Source organism: Drosophila subobscura, chromosome U (genome assembly GCF_008121235.1).
Source record: "Drosophila subobscura isolate 14011-0131.10 chromosome U, UCBerk_Dsub_1.0, whole genome shotgun sequence".
Taxonomy (NCBI): Eukaryota; Metazoa; Arthropoda; class Insecta; order Diptera; family Drosophilidae; genus Drosophila; species Drosophila subobscura.
In genome coordinates this window covers 4,789,900-4,804,851 of record NC_048534.1, presented here as the reverse complement: position 1 = coordinate 4,804,851, position 14,952 = coordinate 4,789,900, and the positions used below count along the sequence as shown (strand labels likewise).

Here is a 14,952-nt window from a genome sequence, read left to right as displayed (position 1 = left end):
AGGAAGTGGTGAAATAATTGTTCAATTTGGATGGTTAACGAATAGCAAACAAACAGCCTACACTCTCAATATTCTTATTTGATTTCGTTGCTTATTGCTACAAAATAAGCCTTTCATCCAATAAATAGAGGCACCACCTTCTAAGCATTTAAATGACTAATTTCTATAGCTACTTAAACTACACTTTTAATAGATTTAACTTCAATTCTTTTCCCCTTTTTCGAATGCCCCCAAAAACATTAATCATTTATTTTGTTTTTTTCTTTTCTTTTGAAAACCCTTTTGATTTATTGCTGATATATTGTATTGTATAATATTCTGCATATAATTATTTATTAGTTACAAAAATTCAAAGTGATATCTGTTACATTTGTCAAGAAAAAAAATGCCCAAAGAAAATGAAAGAAAACTAATCGAACGAAACGAGAGTACATTGTGCAGCAGTCACAGCACAGGGGAATGGGATTAACCATTGATTATATATTTTCTTAGGATACTACACAAAAAGGTTTTCATTTGGGGTGCTCTTTTTTTTTTTGTTACGGTGCATATTTTTGGTGCCCCAGGAAGGTGACACATTGGCCTGTGCTGCTGGGGGTTGATCTTGTTGTGTCATTGACGGCCACACTGGCAGGAAGTGCATCGGAGTGCAAGGACTCGTCATGAGTGCCAAAAAGTGTGGGTCAAGACAGACTGCTGGGTACTCTAACTACGATTCTTGGGGTTGGGTCTTGGACATTGGAAGATTTGCTGGTTGTACATAGAAAGTTGTTTGTATGTTTTGTGGTTTTGTTTTGTGAAAGGGGGATGCTTCGGTGTTAATGTAACTTTATATAACGATAACTTTGCAAAGGACATTAAAAACTTAGGTGAGAGACAGAGAGAGACGCTGCCATGCCTAACGCTTGCGTTCCTGGTAGAATTCGCGTATCAACTGACGCAAGTAGCGCATCTCGCTACGACGCTCCCTCAGAGTGCGACGCAGACCCTCGTTCTCTTGGGTCAGCTCCTGCTCCTCGCCCAGCACGCTCTCCATTTCGATCTTCTTCTTTTGGCGATAACGTGTGGCCGCATTCTTGTTCTGCTCCTTCTTCCTGATCCTGCGATCCTCCACGCCGCGTCCATAGGTGCGAGTGCGCTTCTTGGGTGCAGCCATCGAGCCAGCATTCTCCATGGATGTGTGGGCAGGCGAAGAGTGGCTGCTGCTTGTCTGCTCTGGCAGCCAGTCCTCATCCACGTCGGCAATGCTGCCGCTCACTCTGCTACTGTTGCTGCTGCAGCCCATCGAAGACGAGTCCTGGGATTCGCAGTCATCGTTCAGCTGCTGCCAGTTGGTTGGCAGCTGTTGCCAGTTGGGTGACGGCTCCAGCTCCCGGGCTCTCATGTTGACAAGGTCATCGATCAGCTGGTTACCCCGGGCAATCTCGCTGCCCGCCACCCAGTTTCCAGAGTTGAAGCCGAACGGCGTGGTCGGCGCAGCGGCCGGAATAGCATCAGTGGCATAGCATTGCTACAAAAAATTACAAAACTTTAATAAGACTTTTCTTTATGTGTGCAAAATACCTGTATAGAATTTACCTTCTGCTCGACCTTGACGGGTGCCGGTGCTGGCGACAGTTCCGGTTGTTGTTTGTAGCCATCGAACTGCGGCGGCGACTGTGGTGGCGTCAACTGCAAGATGGAAGAGGGATCCACGGGCTGGTACTCCTCACCAGCAACCACAGGTGGAGATATAGCAGCAGCAAAGTGGGCTTTGGTTATGGGTATTATCGGCTGTCCAACCGCATCGACTACATTTTGGGTATAGCTGTTTGTCTCGTAGTCAATGCAATTCAGTTGGGCCTTTTGGTCCAGGAGGCATTCTATAAGAAAAGCAAACAATGTATACCAATTAGAATAGTTCGCTGATCTGTAGTATAGTTGTATAACTTATGATCTAAAAAAAATAAATTTGTTCTACTTAGGGTTGTAAAATTTCCATTTAATTGATTCTGGGTTTCCCTTTTGATAACTTGTTTGTAAGTCTAATGGTTTTGTCTTAATTTAGTTCATTCTCTTGTAAATTGGTTGTAGTTTCAAACCAGAATTGAGATATATGAACTTTGTTTGGTCTGAGACGATTATTCACATCAATATTTTGCAGGTTTCATTAATGGCTTACTTAAGTTTTTATTGTAACGAAGATACTTAGGAGATAATCGATGACTTCATAGCTACACAGTTTTTATACCCGGTACTCGAAGAGTAAATAGGGTATATTGTATTTGTGCGAAGAACGGTTGTATGTAACTCACAGAAGGAAACGTTTCCGACACCATAAAGTACATATATTCTTGATCAGCATCAATAGCCGAGTCGATTGAGCCATGTCTGTCCGTCCGTCTGTCCGTCCGTCTTGTTGAGCGCCTAGATCTCAGAGACTATAAAAGCTAGAGCCACCAAATTCTGCATCCAGACTTCTGTATGCTCACACTGTTACAAGTGTATTTAAAAAATGAGCCCGGCACCCTTCCGCCCCCGCAAAAGGGCGAAAGCTTCCCAAATCTACAATTTTGAAGATAAAAGAAAACTAGGGAATGACCACATCTATCAGATCACCAAATTGGGATCCGATTGGATCATTATTATGGCCACTATGAAGAAATTAATTTGCAGTGGCTAAACCCACCCCGTCCCGCAGCTTATGTTTGTTTTTTGCACATTCTCTCATTCACACTTTGCTTCGCGCAGTTCGCAGCCGCTGCCTCTGTCTCTGCCGCGTCTCTGCCCTGACTCTGCAATGTGTGTCCCTCTAGGGGAGGGTGGCGAACTAAAGGCGCGTGTTGGCGTGAGCAGTGTTGTTGATGTAGATGACAGATGAAGAAAAAATGTAAAATTTGACAAATAACCGCTAAGGTGCAGATGTAGTACTGAGTGCAGGGTATAAAAGTTGTGACGCGTAAGAAGCGTCTCACACGTCCCTTCTCGTTAGATCTGGTTTAGCTTTGGTTTACTTTTCGCGCGTAATGCAGCAGTGCTCCTCGGTTTTGATGAGATCTAAATAATATATATTCTAAATGTCTGCTGAACTTCAGGGCCTGTCCTCATTCTGATCTTGTTAAATCCTGGAAAATCTTTCTCTTAATCGAGAAACTTCCTTTCAATCGTATCGCCTCTCTCCCTGCCTGCACTACTGCACTTCAATAACAACAACTACGTCGTATTTCCTCTGGAAAGAATTTTTGTTTTGTTTTCTTTATAATATTTTTCCATACCCAATTGATGAAACTTATTTCCATTGAAGTGAAGGACGCCACAAGCTCTGTTCGTTCGCTTGAGTCGTTCGGAACGAACTCTAGTAAACATTTACATATTGATTGTGGCATATTTTCCTTCTCTATGCGTTTGATTGTTTTTATTGATTCCAACTTGAGATGAAGAACAGATACGACAGCGAGAGGAAGAGAGAAGTCAAATATTGAACCTAGTTCGACGACATCGTTTTCATTGTTTGATTTGATGACGGCTGGAAACCCCAAGTGAGAGTAAGAGTTTTTCCACCGAATAGATAAAGATTGAGATCTGTCTAGTCTACAACCTTCGAGAAACTTCAGGGCGACACCTGTTTTGACAAATTGACCGACCGACAGACAGACACTGACCGACACCTTGAGCCGCCATTCACCTCTCCCTAGACTGGACATTAGCATAACCCGTTTCCCCCGTCCCCCACTCATCGATTCTCCATCGATCTATCTATCTATAGAGCTATCTCTCTAGCCGTCGAATGAACAGCTGCGCTTGAATACGTAAAAACCAGAGCAAAAACTGTAACTGCATTAAAAATGCATTTACATAAAAATCTTGTTTTAATTTACAATGCCAGAGATAGAGTCAGAGCCAGCGACTATCGAACTCTCGATTGTGCCACGCCCTGACTTATTTAAATTTTCATTTATAATATGAACATTTCTATATGAGAAAAATAAGGGAGATACATACACCCATTGTTTGGCGAACGCGCCAATATTAAGTGCTTCCTTCCATATGTTTAATGATTCAAATGTCGATAAATAGTTATTTACGTGAGGGGTGGGGGAACACACTATCATAATTGCTTGTCTTCTTATAACGCCTTGCTTTCTCAATTAATTAACAAAGATTTGTTATCCAATGTTTTAGACACGATCTAAGACCTTGACAGGCCATTATAAGGTTTGGTAAACTAATAAATTATCCAGATAAGTGGTTAGTTATGTGGCCATTATTTATAGGATAGTATTTCCATAAATATGCAACCCAAAAGTATGCTACAGAAACATAAGGAAGGAATATAAAATACATTCTATAAATTTTCACATATAATTAAATAACTCTGCAATTGCATACATATGTAAAAATCACAGATAAGACTTTGCCCAAGAATAGTTTCCACATTACATTATTTTCCATTGTTCTGATTGCTACGCCATTTGTTCTCAGCTCGTACTCAATAGATAGCTTATGGAACTTACTTATAGAGCCGATTAAGTCGCGTCTACAATGTTGCCATTTGCGGAATATTAAATAGAACAACGACAGAGAGAGAGATATAGAAAGACAACTACAATGCCAGTTTCCCCCGGACAATCGTTACAAACAAAAATATAATAAATTAAATACAAATAAATATTAATATTTAGTGGGAACCTGATTAGCAAATGTACAACCTTGAGTCACAAATAACAAATATGAAAATGTACACCTCCTCCTGTGTGGATTCAGGGGGAAAACTGATACAACAAATTGTTAGGAAAAGCCCCGCTACTTAGCATTTCCCAAAGAATGAAATTTCCTTCCGTACATATTTTAAATTATTTTCTAAATCCTAAATTCGCTTAGTGGGTCAAGGTTATTCGCAGTTCACAAAAGTTCTGATTGGGGGTTATCTCTCTACGAAAAACGAGAAGGGATGTGAGACGCTTCTTACGCGTCACAACTTTTATACCCGGCAACTCAGTACTACATCTGCACCTTAGCGGTTATTTGTCAAAATTTACTTTTTTATACCCGGTACTCGAAGAGTAAATAGGGTATATTGTATTTGTGCGGATAACGGTTGTATGTAACGCACAGAAGGAAACGTTTCCGACCCCATAAAGTATATATATTCTTGATCAGCATCAATAGCCGAGTCGATTGAGCCATGTCTGTCTGTCCGTCTGTCCGTCCGTCCGTCTGTCCGTCTGTCCGTCCATCTTGTTGAGCGCCTGGATCTCAGAGACCATAAAAGCTAGAGCCACCAAATTTTGCATCCAGACTTCTCTATGCTCACACTGTTACAAGTGTATTTCAAAAATGAGCCACGCCCCTTTCCGCCCCCGCAAAAAGGCGAAAACCTCCCAAATCTACAATTTTGAAGATAAAAGAAAACTAAAAACGCCATTCCGTAGGGAATGACCATATCTATCAGATCACCAAATTTGGATCGGATTGGAACATTATTATAGCCACAATGAAGAAATTTATTAGCAGTGGCTAAACCCACCCTGTCCCGCAGCTTTTGTTGTTTTTTCACATTCTCTCATTCACACTCTGTTTCGCGCGGCCTCTGCCTCTTCCGCGAGTCTGCTGTGTGTTTGTTTGAGGAAGGGGGGCGAGCTAAGGGAGCGTGTTGGTGTTGTAGATGTAGATGACAGATGAAGAAAAAATGTAAAATTTGACAAATAACCGCTAAGTTGCAGATGTAGTACTGAGTGCCGGGTATAAAGGTTGTGACGCGTAAGAAGCGTCTCACACGTCCCTTCTCGTTTCTTCATCTGTCATCTACATCAACAACACTACTCACGCCAACACGCTCCTTTAGTTCGCCACCCTCCCCTAGAGCAACACACTGCAGAGTCAGGGCAGAGACGCGGCAGAGTAGGGGCAGAGGCAGAGACGTGTCAGAAGCGCAGGCCTCTGCCACTGCGCGAAGCAGAGTGTGAATGAGAGACTGTGCAAAAACAAACAAAAGCTGCGGGACGGGGTGTGTTTAGCCACTGCAAATTAATTTCTTCATAGTGGCCATAATAATGATCCAATCGGATCCCAATTTGGTGATCTGATAGATATGGTCATTCCCTACGGAATGGCGTTTTTAGATTTTATCTTCAAAATTGTAGACTTTGGGAGGTTTTCGCTCTTTTGCGGGGGCGGGGCTTATTTTTTAAATACACTTGTAACAGTGTGAACATACAGAAGTCAGGATGCAAAATTTTGTGGCTCTAGCTTTTATGGTCTCTGAGTACTAGGCGCTCATCAGGGAGGACAGACGGACGAACGGACGGACGGACATCCAGACGTGGCTCTATCGACTCGTCTATTGATGCTGATCAAGAAAATATACTTTATGGGGTCGGAAACGTTTCCTTCTGTGCGTTACATACAACCGTTATTCCCCACAAATACAATATACCCTATTTACTCTTCGAGTACCGGGTATAAAAAGAAGGAATTGTCTAGTTCGAATGTGAATTTTTCAATGTTTGTTGAAGTTTGTTTGCATTTTTGGCGCTTCCCAAAAATAAAATAAAAAACAAAGTGTACACCAGCCCCAATCCCCAGGTCCAGTCATAATATGCAAATGTGTTTTATAAATATTTAACTGAAAGCGATCGCCACAGAGGGAGAGCATGAAACAATGAAATTAAGTCAAAAAAAAAACACGAAGCAAGTTGTTGGCGGTAAACCCGCTTGACCGGAAAGTCATCTCAAAAGAGTAGCCAGCAGCCTGGACAAGGAGTTGGAGCAAACCACTCCAAACTTTGGAGTTGACCCGCGGGAGAGAGACAAAGGGGAGTCGCCTGTTGTAAGTCCATCATCGGAAAGAAAGATGTGAAAACAGCTCTACAGCTCATCATCGTCAACTCGTAATCGTATCTCTTCGATGTGTCTCCGTTTCGTACCTCCATCGTTAAGAGAAGAGAGATAGTGAGGCGGAACGTGGGGTGACAATAATTGTTGATAAGAGCAAGTGCAGCAGTGGGTCAGGCTTATGATGTTGAGACCCGAGGCTGAATATATGCAAAAATGCCGTCGGCAAGTGGCAGTTCTCTAAGGAATGTGCATTGTAGGTAGCAGAAGACAGGAATATGATTATGGTGAATCGTTTTTAAGGGAACTAAAACTGGTGTTTGAATATACTTTCGGATGTATAAAATATACTGATAAAAGATAATGCCATATGTCCATTATTAAAAGTATTATGAAAGCTAAAGGAATGAGTACCGAAAATATACATTTGTGTGCAGCACTGTGTAGTCGATCCAGATACGTTTAACGGTTTGTATAGTACAGATCTCTTAGAAGATGATATGCTTATTATTTAGAAAACATATAATAAAGCATAGTAATGCTCTAGCCGTATTAAATGTAAACTCCCTTAGCGGATAACACGTGTTCCCCATTAATTCCAAGACAATTTTCCAATTATAATAAATAAAATAATACATTTCTTATGATCATGTATCATATCATATCAGGTACATTCAATCACATACTAACCATAGGCTTGCATAAATATATACGTACTCATCTTTGCGGCAGCAGTAAATCGTTAAGGAAATGTGCACGTGGGTGTGTGGTGTTGATGTTTTGTGGCTTGTCTTAAGTTTCAGTGCAGTACAAAAGTTTCAGGCAGTAAAAGAGTAGAGCAAAATTGACGTAAGAAACGCCAAAAAAATGTGGGAATGTGTTAGATCTAAACTAAACTCGAAATAAATCAATGAAAAACCTAAACGCTAAAATATCAAAGCAAATAAAAAACGATACCTAAATGCTAAACCTTATAGAGAGGGGATATCTATGTTTTTATCAGAATGATATTATTTAAATATTTGCAATAGAACAATGGGGGTAGAAAAAAATCACAGTGTAAATTTTGAATATACAAATCCAAAAAGGTATTTGTCGCAGCACTTAGGCCAGAGTAAATAATATAACAAAACAGCGAAAATATAAAAACAAATTTACAAAAAGATCAAGAACTAAGGTAAAACACAAATGCACGTGGCAAAAAAAAAATATTATAAAAGTTACTCAAGTGGAGAAGTGAGTGCTTTTTGTTGTTTTCCTATAAGGAATGTCTATTGTCTGTTTGTCGTGTGTCGTCTGGTCTGGTCTTTGGGTCTCGATTTTTCCCTTAGGATCCAACTGCTGCCGCAAGATGTGTGTGTGGTATGGTGTGCTTGGATACACTCTTGTGGGCTCGAATCCTCCTGCCCGTATTTAGCGTCGCTTCACCAACTTTTGCGAATTGATCACAATTTCACGGTTCCACATGTAGCGGTATCCACAGTGTGGTATCATGCTCACAAAGTCCTTGATTCTTACACTCGAATGGTCACGGGATATACAGATATCTCTTTTTCTGGGTTACGGGTGGGGGTGGGTTTCTATATAATCCTGGAGTTCAGGCTACATAGAGTTGGCTCTGATCGTAGATCCCCTCAGGCGGACACGTTTCGTTTTGTTTGGCGCCGTTTTTGCGGTCTCGAATCTATGCACTTCGCTCTCAGATATATTTTTTCTGATTTATTCCCGAAATGGAATTCAATTTAATTCAATTTTTCAGTTTTGTCGTTCCGTCGTCTGGCTTTTGCGCGTTTTCGAAACGCCAAGACGTGTGCTTTTTTGTTGTTATTATTTTGTATGCTTATTTTGTTGTTTTTATTGTTGTTATTGTCTTTAGGCAGTTGCTTTGTTTTTCTCTGTTGTGGTTTAGGTGGCAGGGGTTGTTGGTGGTGGGGGCGTGGCTGAATCTGAATCCAAAGCCAAAAGCCGAGAGTTTCGTATTCGTAACGCACGCCGTCTGAGTAACGATTTTCTACTGAATGGCGTTTGCAAAGTGTGCAAGGTTTTTGCTTTGGCCAAAGTCGAGACTTCACAGAGACAGAGACAGAGAGCGAGAGAGAAAGATCGAGAAAGAGAGAACCCTCTTCGAGTGAGGGAGAGACATCATACACAGCAGGCAGAGAGAGAGACACAGCAGAGTCCTGCAATAAGATCCATCTCTGGCTTGTTGTTTTGAGCACGAGATGCTATCAGCCCGTTTACAGCACGAGCCCCAGAGTTTAAGTCTCAGTGGAAGCCGAGGCGATACGATGAGACAAGCGGCAAGCCAATGGACTGTGGGCACACAGTGGGACGAGAGTGCACAGAAATCGATGACAATTTGAAGCTCCAAAAACAAGTGAAAGTTGCAGGAGATGTTAAAGTTAAAGAGTAAAGTTGGTTTGAATGTAATGACTTTGTATACCGTCCGAAACACTCGAATCAGGAAGATCAGGATCATATCTGTAGGTTCTAAAATCCTTCATTCAGTCTTTCACATTAATCTGCAGTGTTTATGGTATGGGATACTAGAAGGAACTTTTTCTGCACCTCAACTATATTATCTCAAACCCGTGTATGTAGATAGATTTGAACCTCAACGAATACCTCTGCATAGTAACTAAAGGCCCTTTTCTGGGTCGTTCCGATAAACCAGTTTTCCAGAAACGTAATTAAAATGGGTGTGTTCCCATTAATAAAATTACTACAATGTAGATGAACTTATTTAATTTACATTAAATAGCTAAGAGACAAATTGCTAGAGACAGAGTAGAAGTTTAAATTAATAGCAATTTATTTGTATTTAATTGAATTCCTTTTGAAAAAGATTGTACCATTCAGAGTTTGAGAATTCAAAGTTCTAGGCCTTGAATGATATCTATGAAAAGCTTTGAGTTCAAATGGATTGAACAAAGAATGTTTAACCGTAGCGCTAAAAGTCTGCAAACTGAAACATAAAGAAATGTCTGTTTTGAGTATCACTTTTAACCACTGTCCATCGACTGATCTTTCTCTCTCTTTTTAAAGTAATGCACTTTATATTATATTACATTATATACATACAATAATAATTTGCACATCATTATCAGTGATTTATAATATAATATAAAGTCAGTAACCCCACCCCTCTGGCAGTTGGTCCCGTTGAAGCGTATACTGGCCACTGTAAGTAAATGGCATAAGAAATGAAATCTATTTATTTTTGCCCTACAATTTGAGACCTCACCTCAGGTGGTGGATGTGTGACGTGCATTGAACTCTGTTTAACCCCCAAGTGCAATCAAAGCAGATAGAGGTGTGCTGTCCGAGCGGCTGACTGTTGCCAATGGCAAAAAAGTGTTTTATAATATGTTTGAACTTGGAGGAGATAGATTGATACGAAGCATTATTAGGTATACATTTTGTTTAGCATAAGGAAAGAGTTCTGCTTCCATTGTGACAATGATAAATGCATGTCCAAAGTTCAATGACGTTTCAGAACTCTCTTGAACACAGAAGATATCTCTCCCCTTCCCTTGGAATGTTATTTATAGGAACTGCGACCAGGCCAAGCCTCAAATAAAGAACACACTACCCGAAATGGGGGGCACGTCCTCCACTTAAATGTACATTTTTGTTTAAAACAAAGAAGTTTCCTGCTTAAAAATATAATTATAAAGAATCAAACTCTCAAAATTTCCATAAGCAAATGTTACAAAAAAAATCATTTACACACATATGTACACATATATCCGTCAATTGGTTCATTGATCGGAGACTGATAAATGCTGATAAATCCTTGAACCTCTCGAGAAGTTGTGTTTCTGGTTTGCCAGAAGAATGCTTCAACCTTCAATTCTAAAACATTTTTGGAATGGTTTGAAGTTGTTTGAGCGAAAGAGAGCCACATCACCCAGAAGAATGATTGGTATGCTACTAGGAAATAGATTAGAAATACATATAGATTCCTTCCGAAATCAGCTTTAAGAGCAAAAAGAGCTCGGCTAAAAAGTCGTTCGGAAGAGAGATCACCAAATTATGTACGAGAGATCGCCGAAGTATGTATTAAAGAGAGAGATCGCCCGCTCGACCGATCACTCGCTCAATGCGTGATCGAGCGACACAAAAGCTGAGTCTCGCTCTCGCATTGCAATTGTGGCCATTACAGAGCCCTGGCCTGGGCTTGTGGGCCACGTTTATAAACAATAATTACGATCATGACAAAAACAACAACAGAAAACGAGACATATAAGCGAATAAGCTGACTGAGGCGACAACCCGATCCGGTTTCACAACTTCACTTCGAACGGAAAAATATCTCAGCAGAAATATTTGATATTTTAAAATCATACGGCAGATTGGGATTGGCGGGCCCCCTCTTAATGTGTGTGCTCCACCAATGGCATATAAGAAGTGAAATATTATATAATATATCAACCAGTAGGTATTACAAATTAAAATAAATATTCCAAATTGTTCACTCAAAATGTGTGCCTATTGCGGGGGGCCTGTGTCTCTCTACCATTTCTGCAGACAGACGTTCAAAGTTCAACTGCATTTATAATTTGTTTGGGGTTTTTTCCCCTGCTGTTTTTGTTTTCTTTTTTGCTTTTTATATTCGTATATTATGAGTGCCTGTTTCTGTTTGATTTCGATTGTTTTTGGACTGATAAGAAAAAATCGATGAAGCTATTCATACAATTAATTTGGTTTGCAGCATTCATTAAATTGCGTAGGCCGTGCTTGGGAAAATCTAAACAAACCATAAATATATGGTTGAGCCTATGGTACAAGAAACTTGCCTACTATCTGTTCTATATTTATGCTAAAAGTGTCTATTCGCTTTTTTTATTTCATTTTATAAACATTGTTAATAAGAGGGGAATTCTTCTGATAAGAGAAGCTTCTGTATCTGAGAGTTCTTTGATTGTTTTATTTTAAAGCCTAAATTGAAATCAAAGAAATAAAAATAATAATTATGGGATAAGCCTCGCTGCAAATTAATTGACTAACTTTAAGCCCTTCCAGGCTTAAATACTTCAAATATTACCGTATGATGGAGTTGTTGGTAAAATTCATGAAAATAGTCTTAAATTGTCTGTTCTATTTAAGATGTTCCACATAAATTTACTTTTTTTTTATAGGAGAATAGTTCAAATTCATTTAATAAAGGTATTTTTTCAAATCTTACAGATTTTACTTCCTTATTTCAAATAGTGAAAACACATTTCTTGCTCCTTCGAATATAATCTACACTTCAATATCTAACAATATCATTCGAAATCAAACAATTTGTATACTAAATACAAACACTATAAAATGTATTGAATTGAAACTTCCAAGATCTAAAATTGCATTTAAAAACATGTGAATTCCATACTAAATACAAATTCTATTGGATTTATCCAATTAAAATTACTCTAACAATTGGATTTAAAATAATATGAATTCTATTCTTCAAGCAAATACAGATGGACTTCTCTAACATGAACTTCAAAAGCTGTAACTTCGTTTACCGAATCAATTATGGAATATGTTTAAACTAAGGCATAAGTCTGTTACAATTATTCAATAGAGATCTCTCAAAGTACAATTTAGCAAGGACTATACAGTTAGAAAAACATACAAGAGTTATAACATTTAACAAGAGCTAACCAACAACTAAATTTTTAAGGAAATTTTCAACATTTACCACCAGTCAACATTTTTATAAGACATTACGTGAACAACAACATTGCCGTGTATGCTGCTTAATGAATATTGGTATTTTATAATCGATTGCCTAGTAATCTTTTTTCAATTCAAAGACTTGCCTTCATCCTTCAGGTCCAAAAACTCCACAGTCAACTCTTCGTTGCCCAATCGATCTAATGTGGTTTCTTCATCCAGAGCCAGAGCCTCCTCGTCCTCTCCCATCAGTGAAATGCCTAAGAATCCATCAAAATAGCATTAGAAACCTGTCATTGTTGTAGGGTAGAAATGCAGACAAACCATTTGCAAAGTTATCATCATAGAGCCACACTCCATCTGTTGACTCAGTGAGCGCAAACAGATCGGAGGCTACCGCAGCCGATGTTGGGGACAGGGGCTCCATTTTCAGGTCCCAGTACAGCTCCAGCGGTAGATCCAAACTCTCCATTGTCTGGTGAAATGTTGATGTGTTCATAGTCGGTGTCAAAATCAGATGTCAAACTCGATATAGAAAATGTTCTTGAATAGATGAAATCCGGTCCGTAGAATGTGTATGGTTGTTGTATCTGTGATTCTTGTTGTTGTGAGGATGCCATGGTGGCGCTGTAATAATATAGCAATTAGAAGTTAATATTTCATGATTTGGCACTAAATGTATGACCTGCACTGTACAGTGCAGTTGATTAAAAACTCAAGACTTTAGAATCCCCGAGTTTGCATTAAATTTATGACCTGCACTGTTCGAGTGATAGCCCCCCAGACAGTGTAGCACCTCACAACCCTTTCCAGACGAAATAAATAGTTTTCTTCAAAACACACTCTGACGTTTGAGTGCGTAGTCATGCTGATAAGCTAACGACGACCCCCAATTCTGCGCAATTTCCATGAAATATGTGAAACACAAACATGAACTTAAACTTCAAGTTGCACTAAACGGACAAATCTTATCTTGTTGTTGGGTAGGAAGGGTGAGTAAGTGTGGTTGGGGGACCTGCCCTAAGAAGCTGTCTGCCAGAGGGCCATAGCAGCTTGGAGGGAAAACATTCTTATAGCGAAAGCGATTACTGCACTTGTGTGGCAATAGACAGTAAAAACTGGTTTAGAGGGAAAGCTCCTTGAAGCGTTGGCTATAGGTGGGAAAAGCAGTGCAGCTCCAGAGTGTAACAGGAACTGCTTTGCAGTGAAAGCAGTTCAAAAAGTTGGGACACGGTAAACGAAACATACAAGCTGGGGAAATTACATATCTATAGCCAAACCCCACTGTAGTTGTGATTCATAAGTATAAATATTGATGGGGGGATGTGTTCCCGCCGCGCCACCAACACACGTGTTGTATTGCAACCGCATGCAACGCCAGAGGGGCAAGGTGACTCAATTCCAGCCAGCGATTGCGTCAGCCAATCTTTTGGCCAATAAATGTGTGTGTGTGTTGCATGCCCCAACTGCAAGTGCATTGGTTTTTGCCACGTTTCAGGGGGAAACCAAGAAACCATATAAGCCCCACACACACACACAGCAGCAGCAGCAGCCGTGACAACAATAAAAATGTGCAGCACCTGCGCGGCAGTGTGTGTGCGTGTGCGAGTTTCGGGAAATTGCGAAATGGGTTATGTTATGGGAATGTACGGGACTTTGCTTTTTTGGCGTACTTACGCTTGCTTTTTATACGTTTCCATTTTGTTGTTGTGTTAGGGCACCTAGGTGCTTGTTGTTGTTGCTTGCGCACAAACTATAAAGCCATTTTTACGTCAATATAAATGCCGAAAACTTTTTGAGGAAAAATTGTTGCTTTTTGCGTTTCATTTGGATTAGGATTGTTGATAATAAATCGATGTATCGATACGGATGATATTTTTTATTTTTGATGCGATAATATCGACGATGAATCCTCATTGACCAGGTACTTCTGGGGCTATCGATATTTCTTGAAAAGGGTATATTCGGTTTTTCTGTCGATATTTGCTGATGTTCTTATAATTCAATCAATATGATGCTTAGTTAAAAAGTGTGGTCGTGTGTAAGAGTTTAACAAATTATTTAATGTGCAAAGGCAGCCCTACCTGTTCGGTGGTAAGTAACGATACTATCGTGGGTTTTCATGGGTATCGTTGGGTGGCCACCATCGATGTTTTCCCATCCCTAGTTTCCAGCTGAACTATCGAGAAAATATACTAAAACATACTTCTCATTTTAAAAATAAACTGTAGTCTTAAATCATATTCCTCGATTTTTATGTTCTATTTGATTTTACTAGCTAGTTAGAAGTCTTAGGGCTAGGAATAAAATTGTATCCGATTTATCAATCAATTCTCCATAAGATTGGCTAGTTTTCACGATTTCCTTTTTTTTTAATGTTTCCAAATTAAGTTTATAACAGGGACCCTAATCATTATTAGCTGTATTCTAAAAATCATTCAAGAATAATTTTGTTTAAGGTTTACAATCATTTTT

The 14,952-nt window shown here is 39.6% G+C and overlaps 1 protein-coding gene across 2 annotated transcripts; it reads right to left on the bottom strand.

The window, feature by feature from the left end:
- Positions 1 to 610: 610 nt before the first annotated feature.
- LOC117901430 (activating transcription factor of chaperone) lies at positions 611 to 14,321 on the bottom strand. Of its 2 annotated transcripts, XM_034812173.1 has the most exons (5): positions 14,155 to 14,321; positions 12,802 to 13,104; positions 12,624 to 12,737; positions 1,579 to 1,862; positions 611 to 1,510 (listed from the first exon to the last, which is right to left on the bottom strand). In XM_034812173.1, exons 2-5 carry the CDS (start codon positions 12,974 to 12,976, stop codon positions 899 to 901), a joined length of 1,185 nt encoding a protein of 394 aa, XP_034668064.1. In that variant the 5' UTR covers positions 12,977 to 13,104; positions 14,155 to 14,321; the 3' UTR covers positions 611 to 898. The 2 variants fall into 2 exon arrangements, with proteins under 2 accessions (XP_034668064.1, XP_034668065.1); XM_034812174.1 differs by lacking the exons at positions 12,624 to 12,737; positions 12,802 to 13,104; positions 14,155 to 14,321 and adding an exon at positions 7,504 to 7,710.
- Positions 14,322 to 14,952: the final 631 nt, after the last annotated feature.

Excerpts from the sequence above, each read along its gene's own strand:
- LOC117901430 (XM_034812173.1), bottom strand. The coding sequence starts at position 12,976 with ATGAACACATCAACATTTCACCAGACAATGGAGAGTTTGGATCTACCG. Across the intron at positions 1,863-12,623 it reads TTTGGACCTGAAGGATGAAG|AATGCCTCCTGGACCAAAAG; the intron begins GCAAGTCTTTGA and ends CTTTTCTTATAG. Across the intron at positions 1,511-1,578 it reads CCGTCAAGGTCGAGCAGAAG|CAATGCTATGCCACTGATGC; the intron begins GTAAATTCTATA and ends AATTTTTTGTAG.